Genomic DNA, 13,370 nt, shown 5'->3' with positions numbered 1-13,370 from the left:
ACCTGGCGGCCTGCCTCCTCCACCTTCATGCGATTCCGAGGTGTCCTCGGCCATGAGGACAGGACCTGGAGCAGGACCTCTTGTCTTCCTTGTCCTTCAGCCCAGCGACTCCATCACAGAAACCATTTTCAACATCTCCCTGCGAGTTTTGGTGTCTGATGAAATCCCATGGGCCAAGATGGCTAGAGCTTGGGGTCCTCCACATCCTTCTGGGTGACCTGGCCGTCTCACTTCTAGGACCAACCTCCAGAAGAGTCACTGCCCTCGAGCAGCTCATCAGGTGTGTCCCTCTTGACCACAAGAACCACCAGGTCAGGATGTCGCTCTTGGCTCCTCTGACGGACAGGCTCATCAAACCAAAGGGCTCTTTCTCTGTCACCTCCTTCTTGGTTTTGTCCAAAAGAGTCACATGGCCAAGAACTCCATGGGGACCCTCTGCCTCATTCATGTCTCTGCAGGCCTTCCTTGCAGCCCGTCTGGAGTGTTGTGTGCGGCACAACACTCGGGGACTGTCCTTGTCATTTGTCCCCACCCAAGTCTTCCTCTTCCACCTCTGCCATCCTGATGCAGGCTCTGAGGGAAGAAGGGTCCTTTGAATCACTTTCTGCAGAGGTACATGGCTGCCCTCCATGGCCCCTTTTTTGGCCTCTGGCTCTATTTCTGTGACCCTCAGCTTACTACCGTGCTAGCCTTGCTGGCTGCTCCAGAAAGGGGGACCGGGTCTCCTAATTAGGAGGGGTGTCCCCAGGGGCTCTGGCCTCTGTAGCTTGTGGGGCCTTCCAACCAGCAGCTATCGTTTCATCTGCCTCAGGGCACTCATGTCCTCGGAGCGATCCTTGTACAGAATCCTCCAGATGCCGTCCTTGTCCGGAATCTCCTTGGGAGGGGTGTGGTTAATGTCCTCCACAAGCTCTACCAGGGCGCCCTTGGGCTTCTTGTCCCTCGCGGCTCTCATGTTCTGGGCAGGAAGACCAGCTGCAGGACAGCTTTGATAGCTGCCTGCTCCAGGTCCTCTCGGGGGCCCCCTGCACTAGTTGGGGCCTCCTGGATGACGAACTACAACTCTCCCTCCTGCTCCAGCCAAGTGTGACCCACGCAGCCCCTCCCAATCCTGCTAGTTTCTTTGGTCAGCATCAGAACTGGCAGCAGGCTTTGGCTCCCGGGGCCCTGGCACCCCCCTCCTCCCATTGGCTACCTCCGGTTCCATGGCAACCGCTTTTAGGCTGTTGCCAGCGTCTGAGCATTTGTTTTGAGAAACCCAGTGAAAATGGGAACGTGTGTTTTGTTGGTTCACTGGACGGGTCTCACACCGAGAACTCCATTCCACTTACTCGGAGACCAAGTCTGTGGGGACCCAGCCTTAATGTGGGGAGGTGATCAGTCCTCACTCGGGATAATCTGGGTCTGGAGTGAGTTTAATGGTGAGGGCCAGGAGGCGGGGTGTGGACTGAAGCCGAGGCTGGGGTGGGCATGCAAGTGGGAAGTCTGGGTCCCGGCAGGACTAAGGGCCCTGAAGGTGGCCGGGTGAGACGGAGGCTGAGTCGGGGTCTAGCAGCGGCCCGGGCTTGGGGCAGAGGTACGGTTGCTGTCCGGGTTTTACAGCCCTCTGGGCTGGGGTGGGACCTTCTCTGTAGAGCGGAGCAGGTGGGGGGCGGGGCCTCAGGCCAGCCCAGATCATCTTATGATAGTGACCCTCAGGAGGCTGCTTAATGATATATCAATATCTGCCCCACTGACACCCCAAGGGCTCCCCAGTATGATCGAGACTGCACCCCATGACACCTCCGAACTGCCCCTTCAAACCCTAGGGCCTGCCGTCCCTCCTCCCCTCCCCACACTGCGGTGGTGACCCAGGCCCCAGGCTTCAGGATGGGCCCCAGGTAACGACATTCATCCCCTCCTTCCATCTGGGCAGAATATTAGAGATAAAATCAGCGATTCCTTTCTCCCCAGCCCAGCTGGTGGCCAAACTGTAGGTGTGCGCAAGTGCGTTCCCACCTGCAAGCCCAGACGGAGAACTTTCTTGCCACTGGTTCTGCTTGGGGGCAGCAAGACGGCCTTTCCTGCCGCCCTGTTGGCATGAGACCTGGGTCCCCAGGAATGAGGGGCAAGAAGCCTCAGGAACCTACGGCAAGTGAGAGTACCGGGTCTGAGAAATCAGGAAGACCCTTTCCGAGTCCCCTCAAGTCCTGCCCCAGCCCTTGGAGCAGAGGTAATGGCTGGCAGGGCCCTGAGAGGCCCCTATGCCCCGTCCTCTTGGGACGCTTGGAGAATGCTGTAGGGAAGCTGATGACACAAAACACTGGGTTTCAAGTAAAGAAACCAAATATGTCCTGGGATATGCTGAAAAGGGACTTCAGTGGCTCATGTCACTACAAAGTCCAGGCTGAATTAGCTTCACGTCTGGCTGGTTCCAGGGCCTCTACTTGCATTTATTCAGCAGAAGACTCATGACCAGCTCCCATTGGATCGGCCGGGCCACGTGCCTGCCTCTGCACCAATCGCAGTGACTGGAGAGGGACTGGGAGCTTTGATTGGCCAGGTTTCAGTGAATGACGGTTCGTGATCCCCACAGGAACCACCTGGATCACTCCAGGTGAGGGAGAGGATGCCACAAAGAGAAATGGACATGAATCACTTAGGAGATGGGGGTTGGGGGTGTTAGGGCGATGTGTTTGGACACTGGGCTGGAAAGCAGGAGATTCTGTCCCAGTGGGATGAGGGGCAGTAGTGAGACTCAGTACCTGGATTGGGGAGGGCCTGAAAGGGAGTACGGGATCTTTTCTTTGGCTGTGGGTATTTGTTGGAGAATCTCTGGAGTCCTGATGGGGAGAAGAGCATTCACCCATTTAGCTGCTCACTGATCATTCCCGCCTGGAGACTTCATTCATTCATTCAGCGTTCCTCTAGTGTCTCTTCTAGGACCCACCTGTACAGGTCACTGGGAACAGTGATGATTAAGATGGTCTCTGTCTCCTGGAGCTCAGAGCCTCCGTGGTCACATACGGAAGTGAGTGCTAGAAACGAAAAGGCTGGATCCTCAGGGGAGAAGGGTCGAAATAGCTGGAGCTGATCCTGGATCGGGACCCACTTCCCAAAATAGGTGACATTGACCTGAGTCTGAAGGGAGGAGGTGACCCTCTGTGAAGTAGGGACAGGGAAACAGTGCTTTTGAAGGGGTTGGTGTACAAAAACCTCGGCGGCAGCATGAGAACAGGAAACCGGAAGAGCTGATGGAGTGAGGTGTGACTGAGTGGGGAAAGCTGCAAGGCCAAGTCCACCGGGAATTGTGAGCTGATTATGCCAGGGATGTGACCAAGGAGCTGTTGGGTCACCAGGACCAGAGCTGGAAGTTTCTCTGCAGTTTAGGCGCTGTGTGACGCTGGGAGAGTTAAACAACATCTCTGGGCCACACTTTCCTCCTTTGTGGGATACTTTGAGCTAATGTGTTGAGTTAGGCACGTATAGGGCTTCGCACACGTCCTGGGGTGCAGTAGGGCTTTACGTGGCGGATATTGGTATTAATCCTCCTCCTTCTCCTCAGTACTGTCCTAAATCCCTTTTTGTCTGGAGAGATGAGACAATGCTTTAGGGATTTGCTGCGTCAGACCGCCCTCTGGTGGGCACAGGGAGACATGGCTTACAGAAGAAAGAAGGACCAGAGGTTTCTATCTTAAAGACCTTTCTTCCCTCTCTCCCTCCCTCCTTCCGATCTCCCTGTCGTCTTTCCTTCCTTTCACATACATTCCCGCAGGACCCTAACTGGAGACCCAGCGGGGGTCCTGGTTTAAGGCAGGCGTTCCCCCCCCCCCACCTCAGCTTGGAGTCGTCCCCAGTCTGGGAGTCTTAGGGCGCGCGGGGTGGGCGCGGGGGTGCTGGGTGGGGCTCCCTGACACGCGCCTACGGACCTGACCGAATCTCCAGCCCAGTGTCCCCACACACAGCTCCGGTTGGTGGTGGCGCCCCTTCAGCCCACGGGGTCCGAGCTCCCTGCGCCCCAGGGCAGGTCCGGGCTGAACCTGGTGAGCCCGAAGGATAACCTAGCGGGGCCCTCGGGGAGGGCTCTGTGCGTCCATGGGCAGGCGCGACCCTCCCAGCTCCTACGGGGTGGGGGGGTTGAAAGTGGGCGAGGGGCGGGGGTCGCTGGGTCAGGGGACCCTGCATGGAGGTCTCCCTGTGGATTTGATTTTGTTCACGTGCTTATAGTTGCGGATGTGGGTGTTTCTCTTTGGGGCTGAGGCGTCTGTAGTTTATCTGTGTGTTTCACTTGTGAGGACTGGGTGCGTCTCTCCGTGGGTGTAGGTGGGGCGAGTCTCGGGGTGTGTGCACAGTGTGTGTGTGTGAGCGCGCGCGTGTGTGGCTATGTGTGTAGGCTCAGTCCAAGTGCGTATCAGTGTTAGTTTGTGTGACGCAAGTGTGAGTGTGTGAGCCAGTGTGTAAGTGTTTTGTGAGTGTGTGATCGTGCGATTGTGGCACGGGCTGACCTGAGCCTGGTGTCACACCTTGAATCGAGCAAACCTCCAACACCAGCCCCTTCAGTCTGGAGGGAGGGGCGGGGAGATAGATCTAATGTCCGAACCTGAAGTCGCAAGTGTCCGGCCTGGGACCCCCTCCCTCGACAGTCTCCCCACCTCTCAGGGATGTTCCATGTGGTAGAACCGCGGAGAGGGAATAGTGGAGGCTCTGGGAGCAGTAGGTGAAGGTCTGACGGTGCCACGTGAGCCGGTTGGAGTGTCTGCAGGAGAGGGCTGTGGCTCCCGCATTGACCACCAGGCGGCGCTGCAAGACTGCTACTTGACGCACCTGCGAAGGCTCTTTCCCAGAGCTCAAGAGCGTGAGCGAAATAACGTGCTCAAATAGATTCAGCTCCGATGTAGGGGGCTGGGGTCACACTAACAGCAAGAACGATGCTGTTTATAGATGTCAATACATGCGCGCTGATTATTTAAACGCAAGTGTAGGCGCTTTTATTGTACACATTTTACAGATGGGAAAACAGATTGAGAGAAGGTAGATGACTTGCTCAGAGTCACCCAGAGCTGGAATATGAACCCAGGCGGTCTGGTTTGACTCAAGTCAAGTCCGTGTGACTCCAGAGTGCCTGGCTGGACCCGTTCCTTGCTGTGTCCCCAAACTCCGGAGGGAGAGGAGAGGGGAAAACTGGACGCGGAGGAGTGAGGGCTGGGGAAGTGGCCAGGATGACGTGGTGCAGAATGTTAGGGACCCGAGGTGCTGGAATGGGGACTCGGTATTGGGACTCGCAGTGGTCTCTGCGTAAGCTGCCCCCATTGCGATCACGGTAAGGTGTGGGTGATCTGGAAGCGACTGGCTGCTGATTCATAACCTCAGTAAGATTTGCTGAGGGCTGCTGGCGGGGGGAGGGGGTTACTGGGCACCAGCATGCCACAACCTCTCCTATCTTCCTGATGATGGCAAGAGAACCTGATCCCCATTTTCAGGGACATGAATGGAGGATGGAGAAACACCAGCCCAAAGTAGTAAGGATGGGACAGGTGCGTGCTGGCTACTTTTTGCTGCATAACCAACCACCCCAGGGTTTCCCTGGTCGTTCAGGGAGTAAAGAATCTGCCTGCAATGTGCGAGACCAGGTTCAATCCCTGGGTCAGGAAGATTCCTTGAAAAAGGGAATGGCAACCCACTCCAGTTTTCTTGCCTGGAGAATCCCTTGGACAGAGAAACCTGGCAGGCTACAGTCCCTGGTGTCACAAAGAGTTGGACATGGCTGAGCCACTACACACACTCACATACACAAACCACACCACAGTGTCATAAACGCAAAATATTTTATTATGTTCATGGAGTCTGTAGGTCAGCATAATGAAAAGGCACACTGGGGATGGAGTTTTTCAGTTTTGCAATGTCTGGTGCCTCAGCTGGGGTGGCTCTGATGACTAAGGTCTGGAATCAGCCAGAAGCTTCATCAGTCATGTCTGGTACCCCATCTGGGATGAACTGAAGACTGCGCTTAGCTGGAGATATTGACTTGAACACATACATTGGTCTCTCTATGTGAGTTGGGCTTCCTCACAGCATGGCGTTTATGCTTCAAGCGGGAATGTCCTGGGAAGGAGGTTTCAAGAGCAAATATTCCAAGAGAACTGGGCAAAAGCCTTATATCTGGCCTTGGGAGACACAGCATCATTTTTGCCGTACCTATTGAGGCAGTCACAAGCTTGTCCAGGGTCAGATTCAGGAAAAGGGAATGTGAACAACCCCACTCCTAGATGAGGATCAAAGAACTTGTTGCCTTGCTTTAAAACTGTCATCAGTGTCTCTTCTTGGAGGAGTGGACAGGAAAAAGGTAAAATGTGATGAACGACCATCTTGCAGCCCTGCTCAGCAGGTAAAATTACAGATAAGATACGTAACAGGTATTGCTCTAAGACACTTTACCAACAGTGATTAGAAAGTGGGTAACATTAGGGAGCTTTGGATTGACCTGTAGACACTGTTATATTTAAATTGGATAACTGGGACTTCCCTGGTGGCCCAATGGTTAAGACCCAGAGCTTCCATTGCAGGGGGTGCAGGTTCAATTTCCGGTCTGGGAACTAAGATTCCACATGCCACGTAGCATGGCAAAAATACAATAAAATAGATAACCACTACTGTATAACACAGGGAACTCTGCTCAATATTATGTAACAACCTAAATGGGAAAAGAATTTGAAAAAGAATATATATGAATCACTTTGCTGTACATCTGAAACTATCACATTGTTAGTCAACCATACTCCAGAACAAAATTAAAAATTTAAAAACATGAGAAATGAATGGAGATGGATACCATACAAGGAATCGTGCAAGTGCATCATAAATACCCCCAACCAGCAATGCACAGTTTGCAAGAACACATGGAAATAAAGGGACAGACATGAAAATGTACAAAACAAAGTTGTCCAGGGTGATAGAGGAATGGGAGAAGGGGGTGAGGATCAGATGTCATTTTAAAGACACGGAGGCAGGTGGAGTTGACAGTTCCTTGGATCTAGATGTCCTGAAAGGCATGCCACCGGCCACTGAGACTCAGACACAAGGCAGTGAAATGAATTTTGCTTTGAGGATCTGCTGTTGTTTCCCTGGTAACCACTGGAGGGAGAGATTGAAGAAAGAGGAGCAGAAAGACTACAGAGTGGGGACAGACAAGCAGTGAACTTCATTCCCATGAATCATTTATAACCTGCAGGAGAAACACCCCCAATCACCTTTTTCTTATCTGAGGTCCCTAGGGTACCTTTTGTTGTAATCTCCAACTCAGTGGTTCTGGAATTGCTTGGTCTCAAGACATCTTACATTATTAAAAAATTCAAGGACCCCAAAGAGCTTTTGTTCCTGTGGGTTCAATCTGTCAATATTTACCATTGGAAGAATGTCAACTGAGCAATTAGAAGTATTTACTTATGAACTTGTTTAAAAATAGCACTAGCAAACATATGTTACGTGTTCACCCAAATAACATATGTATAGCTGTATTTTCCAAAACAAAAACAAATTGAGAAGAGTGGCATTGTTTTTATCTTTTGGGAAATCTCTTTACTGTCTGACTCCACAGAAACTGGTTTCCCATACCTGCTTCTGCATTTGTTCAGCTGCCATATCTCATGTGCTGTTGCCTCTGAAAAATTCCACTGAACACTTGTGAGAGAATGTGAGTGAAAAAGACAGATAATGTTTGAGCAGGATTATGAAAATGGTGTTGGTCTCATGGACCCCCCTGAAAGGTCCTTGCGGAATCCTTAGGGGTCCCATGACCACACTTTGAGACCCTCTGCTCCAATAGTGCTGCTATTGTTGTTCAGCGGCTGATTTATACCCGACTCTTTGAGACCCCAGGGACTGCAGCACTCCAGCCTTCCCTGTCCTCCCATCTCCCGGAGTTTGCTCAAACTCATGTCCACTGAGTTGGTGATGCTATCTAACCATCGCATCCTCTGCATCCGCTAGTATCCTTCTTAACAAGCAGGCTCAGTGTTTGTCCTCAAACACAGGGAGTGGGAAGAATTTTGCAGAACATTTGATAAGCTCTCTCTCTCTCCTTTTCTTTATTTCCAGCTTGGAGGCAGTGGCTAGGCCAGTCATGGGTCCCATCTCTGTCCAACAGAGCACCCTAATTCCAGGACAGATATCCAGAGAGGGGCTAGGCAGGACATTGGGGTTCCCAATGCCCTGCCTGGCTGGCCCTTGCTCTCTAATTTTCTACTCGGCTTCTGGGACCATGTTCCCGCTCAGCTCTGGCTCACTTTGATCAGGAGAGAAATGAGGGAGAATTCCTTCTGCGGAACAGTGCGGCCAGAAAATGGAACAAAGATCCATTGCACCTGTCTTTCGTGAATAAATGTGGGCTTAAGTACGAAGAGAAATTGAAATTATGCAAGAAGGATGCCGGGGGCCCTAGAATAGAAGCTGCCACAGTCAGTGGTGATGAAAACCACTTTTAAAACGATGCTGTGTGTTTGTATGTTACATGGAGTTAGGTTCTGAGCTGAGATCACTGTGAATTGATTTTTTTTTAATAGGTGAGAATGCCTGGTGGGATCCCCAAAAGTAGGGAAAGAGGTGGATCAGTTCAAAGTTCATGACTGTTCCTGACAGCCTACACACAGGCTTCCCAGATGGGGTGCCAAACACTTCAGGTGCCCAGATCATGTTTGCAAACTGCCCTCCGGAAGTCAAACTGCTGTTAATAGAAACTCCTGAAATATACTTCAGGGACTTGCCTCTGAATCTTAATTTCTAGTTCTTCGCGACTACCACCACCACCTGACAACCGTTGGTTTGTTTTCTGTATCTATAACTGTTTCTGTTTTGTTATGTTTGTTCATTTGTTTGTTTGTTTTAAGATTCCACATATAAGTAAAATAATATAGTATTTGTTTTCCTCTGACTTATTTTGCTCAGCACAATACCATCTAGGTCCATCAGTGTTATCCCAAATGTCAAGATTTTTTACTTTTTAAAATGGATCTTTAAATAATAAATTCCATTATATTTAGTGGAATATTACTCAACCATATATATGTACATATATAAAATCTTCTTTATATATAAATACATGTGTAAATACTATATATAATATACAATAAAGATGAAGGAATCTTGTTTATCTATTTTATCCATTCATCTGTTAATGGACACTTAAGTCGCTCCCACATTTGGCTATTGTAAATAAAGAATAATGTAAATAAATGAAAATCTATTCCTAAAATTCATTTCCCCTGGTTTTTATGTATTGAAGGTAGCTGTTAGCAAACTTACATATTACACATGTGGCTTGCCTTGGGGGCTCGCATTATATTTCTTTCAGACCACTGCTCTAGAGAGAAAAGTGACATCCATTTGGTGGAAAGGAAAGAAAAAGGGAGAAGCAGGGAAAATGAAAGCTGGGGGGTAGGTAGGAGAGTGAGTAAGCAGTTTGGTTTGCCCTAGGACCAGTTGCCATGGTAACCTTGCAATAAACTCTCTTCCTACATTAAAAACAACAAAAACAAAGTGTTTTGGTTTCTTTTTTTAAAATTTCCTTCTTTATTTATATATTTATTTGACAATTAAATGTATATATTTATATTAAATGATTGTATAAAGGGTCAAGAAAGAATGAATTCCAATTGCCATCTTTCAGGGAGCACCAGCTCTGGGCCAACCTCTGTTCCAAGGGCTTTCGGGGATCATCCCATTTAATCCCCATAAGGATCCTATGAAAGTGAAAAGTGAAAGTGTTAGTCACTCAGTCGCGTCTGACTCTTTGCCACCCTATGGAGTGTAGCCCGCCAGGTTCCTCTGTCCATGGGATTTCCCAGGCAAGAAGACTGGAATGGGTTGCCATTCCATTCTCCAGGGGGTCTTTCCAACCCAGGGATCAAACCCGGCTCTCCTGTGTGGCAGGCAGATTCTTTAACATCTGAGCCACCAGAGAAGCCCAAGGATCCTATGAGTAGGGTTAATGGTTATGGCCATTTCACAGAGGGGCAAACTGAGGTGTAGAGAAGCCCAGGAAACTTCCCAGAGTCATAGCGAGGGCAGCAGCAGAAGCCCAATGGCTGGGCCACAGCGCGTAATTTACGTAGAGTTGGGGTGAGGGTTAGCAAGGATGATGAAGGGGAAGTGTGTTCAGGGTAGCTATGACATTCACCCATGCCAGCCTGTGGATCAAGTCAGGATCAAGGTCTTTTCCGGAAGTGTTGTCTAATCTCACTGCTGATCACACCCACACATGAACCATATGCAAAAACACACAGTTAATAGTAGGTATACCGGCTCCAGAAACATCCGTAAGAGCGAGGCCTCACTGAGCGAGGCCGGACCCCATCAGTGAGGGTTGTGGACCCTAAAGGGTGCCAGCACCTCGCAGCTGAGGCCTGTGTATCCTTACTGAAGCCGATTCCCACCGAGTGAGGCCCGAAAACTCTGAGCGTGGCTTGCACCCCAAGAGTGAGTCCTCGTTCCACCGTGGGCGGCCAGAGGCCCTTGATCTAGGTCTCTGCAGCCTGAACGCCACCTGTACTCGGTGGAGGGCTAGCAGCGTCTACCTCTGAAGGAGATCGCGGGTCTCCCTAACTGCTGTCTCGCCCCCTGTGAATATGGCCTTTGGGGGGGCTCATCACTGATGGTGATCCCAACCCCCAGAGTCTTCCTTTGCTTGGGCTGGTCTAGAGCTGGATCCCTTCAGACCCCAGCAACTGCGACCCAGGCTGCAGCCCTGGCGTTGCCATGGTGACGCGGCCCAGCTGGGAGCAGGGCAAGCCTGTGTGCGCAGGCGCAGGGCCGAGCAGCCGCCTCCCCGCAGAACTGCAGACTGAGCGAAGGGCGCACGGCCACACGTGGCCGCGGCTGGGCGAAGGGGACGCGCCTTTCCCAGCCGCTCTAGGTGCCAACCGCGCCGCCCTCCCCAGCACCTGACCCGGGCGCCGCCGTGTCACCCCGCCTCGGTCAGGCACAAAAGGCGGAGCGGAGGGGCCGGTGGCACCCCTGGATTTGCCACGCAAACTCCCTGTGGGTGCTAGGACCCCCATGAGGAGAGAGCCTCGGGAAGGGCCGCCGGGTCAGCCGCCCGGGAGCAGCAGGAGCCCGAACCTGGCCACGTTCACCTGAACCTGAACTCCAGGCCCTGCGGCGCTGTTCCAGGGTGGCATTTGCCCAGGGCCCCGCAGCCCATGTGCGCCTCGGGCTCCCTCCTGCCCCGCGATCAGCGCCAGAGGCGGCACCGTGGCCACGGGCCCTCCGGGGGGACTGATGCAGGGGGCTGGCCCTGGACGTGCACGGGGCCTCCCAGAGAACGTGGAGCCGGCGGCCATCCAAGCCGTCCTGCAGCCGGTCTTCCTGCCCCAGGGCACGTTCGGGCTGAGGAGCGCCAGGGCCATGAGGGTCGAGAAGGCCAAGGCCACCGTGATGGAGTTTGTGGAGAAAATTAATCATGGCGCCATCCCCAGGCAGATCCGGGCAGGGACGGCGTCTGGAGGGTTCTGTGCAAGGAAAGCGCGTCGGACACGAGGGTCCTGAGGCAGATGAGACGGTGGCTGCTATATGAACTTCTCCCCTCCCCGCGAGGCGGCAGTGGCCAGGGTCTCCGGAGACAGGTCCACCCCTCCCGCTTTGGAGACCCAGGCCCGCGGATAGGAGCCGGCGGTCAGGCAGGCTGACCTCGCTCCTGGTGCAGCCAAAGATGCTAGAACATCCGGTCATCGAGATCGCTGAAACGGAACCAGAGGCAGCAGATGGACCCAGAAGGGCAAGAAGAGGGACTGTGGAGGGCGGCCATCCACAGCGGGGAAGCGGGAGTCCGAAGACTCTTCTGAGGAGAGCCTGGGGCTCGTGATTCAGGAGATGGACGGGGAGGGCCTAAGCGGGGATGAGGGTCATAGCATGCTGCAGGCCGCTGAGGAGGAGTTACTTAGGTAGTGGGCCCTCTAGAGCCAAGGAGATGAGGGGCAAGGTCCTCCGTGAGTTCTTGGCCCTGGCAACGGTGACGGACAAAGCCAAGAAGAGGAAAGATTTCCCCTCACCCCCACTCCCCACCCCACACCCAGGGAGGGGTCGACTGATCGGCCATACTTGCAGTGGGAGACCAGTCGGATGAGGAGACCACGGACAAGGACGCCGCCCAAAGCGAGTCCCAGGAAAACGGGGATCAAGAAAAAGAGAGGGTGGACAATCCTGAGTTTGTGGCCATTGGGGCTTACACAGACCCCTCTGCCCAGGATGAGGTGTTGAAAATCGCTTCAGCGATGGAGTCGCTGGGCTGAAGGACAAGGAAGACAAGAGACCCTGCTCCAGGTCCTGTCTGTCATGGCCGAGGACACCTCCGAACCGCGTGAAGGTGCAGGAGGCAGGCCGCCAGGTGGCCACCGAGGTCCTGAGGAAGGCCAACGACAGCACCTGCTGGAATGAGTGCGTCTCCACCAAGACTGAGCCCCAGACCCCCTCCAAGGGCAAGAAGGCTCCCCGAGGCCCCCTGGGGAGCTGGGGGGGATGAGGAGGAAGATGGGGGAGGGGCTCCTGGAGCTCGCGGCGCTCCCGGAGACCTAGGACGTGGCTGAGGTGATGGAGGGGAAAAAAGGAAAAGGCCTGGGAGGGCAGGAGGTTGATATTCTCCAAAGGCCACCTGGGGGAGGTCTTGGCGCTGCAGGCCGCCCGCGGGAACCGGTAGTCGGAGGAGGCGTCGGAGGGGGCTTAGGACACAGGCTCGGAGGAGGCGTCGGAGGGCGCGGAGAGCGAGGAGTCCTAGTCCGAGGACCCGGCGGCCAGGAAGCCCCTGGCCCAAGCGGGCCCGCACGGCCTGCAGGGCCCTGGGTCGAGCAGGCGGCGTCAGCTCCCGCCCCGTCAGGGACCCGCAAAGCCCGAGAGGAGGGGAGCGGCGGCCGAGGCTGGAGGGGCGCCCTCCCGAGACGAAAACCCAGGAGGAAGCGGCGGGAAGCAAGAGCAGGAAGAGGCGCGCGGGAGCCGGGACGCAGGCCGAGGCCGGCCCAGGGCTCAGCCGCCCGCGGGCTCCAAGTCGGCGCGTGGGAAGAAGACGGGTTGGGGCAGGAGGCTGCACCCCATGTGCAGCTAGGGCCGCCCCGAGGGGGCGAGGCTGCAGCTGCCGGTGCGGCCCCAGCTCCGCGCGCCCCGCGCCCTCCTCGCCGCGGAGGCGACTGCGGTCGAACCGTGCGCTCCCGGCTCTTCTCTGCGCGCCGCCCTCCGCTCGCTCTCTGGTGCTTTCAGTCCCTGCTTTGCAGGCGGCGCGAGCGATGCTGATGCAAGAAGAATGTAACGTGTAATGAGCGCCCGCGGAGGCAGCAGCCCCAGGTGACGGGACGGTCTCAGGGCCCACCCAGGCGGCTTGGCTTTGGGTCTCCCGGCTTAGCACAGGGGCG

At 54.1% G+C, this 13,370-nt stretch overlaps 1 protein-coding gene across 1 annotated transcript; it reads left to right on the top strand.

Annotated features, from left to right (window-relative positions):
- The first annotated feature begins 10,728 nt into the window (after window positions 1-10,728).
- Window positions 10,729-13,078, top strand: PNMA8B (PNMA family member 8B). Its single transcript, XM_043437127.1, is given in 11 exon segments — window positions 10,729-10,885; window positions 11,123-11,449; window positions 11,452-11,552; window positions 11,554-11,912; window positions 12,059-12,250; window positions 12,252-12,320; window positions 12,322-12,481; window positions 12,484-12,561; window positions 12,563-12,775; window positions 12,777-12,978; window positions 12,981-13,078. Coding segments are annotated over 11 exon segments (1,944 nt in total). The 3' UTR covers window positions 13,067-13,078.
- The last annotated feature ends 292 nt before the right edge of the window (window positions 13,079-13,370 follow it).

Source organism: Cervus canadensis, chromosome 18 (assembly GCF_019320065.1).
Source record: "Cervus canadensis isolate Bull #8, Minnesota chromosome 18, ASM1932006v1, whole genome shotgun sequence".
NCBI classification, from domain to species: Eukaryota; Metazoa; Chordata; class Mammalia; order Artiodactyla; family Cervidae; genus Cervus; species Cervus canadensis.
Note: the sequence above shows the minus strand (reverse complement) of the source record. Positions and strands in the feature narration are given on the sequence as shown.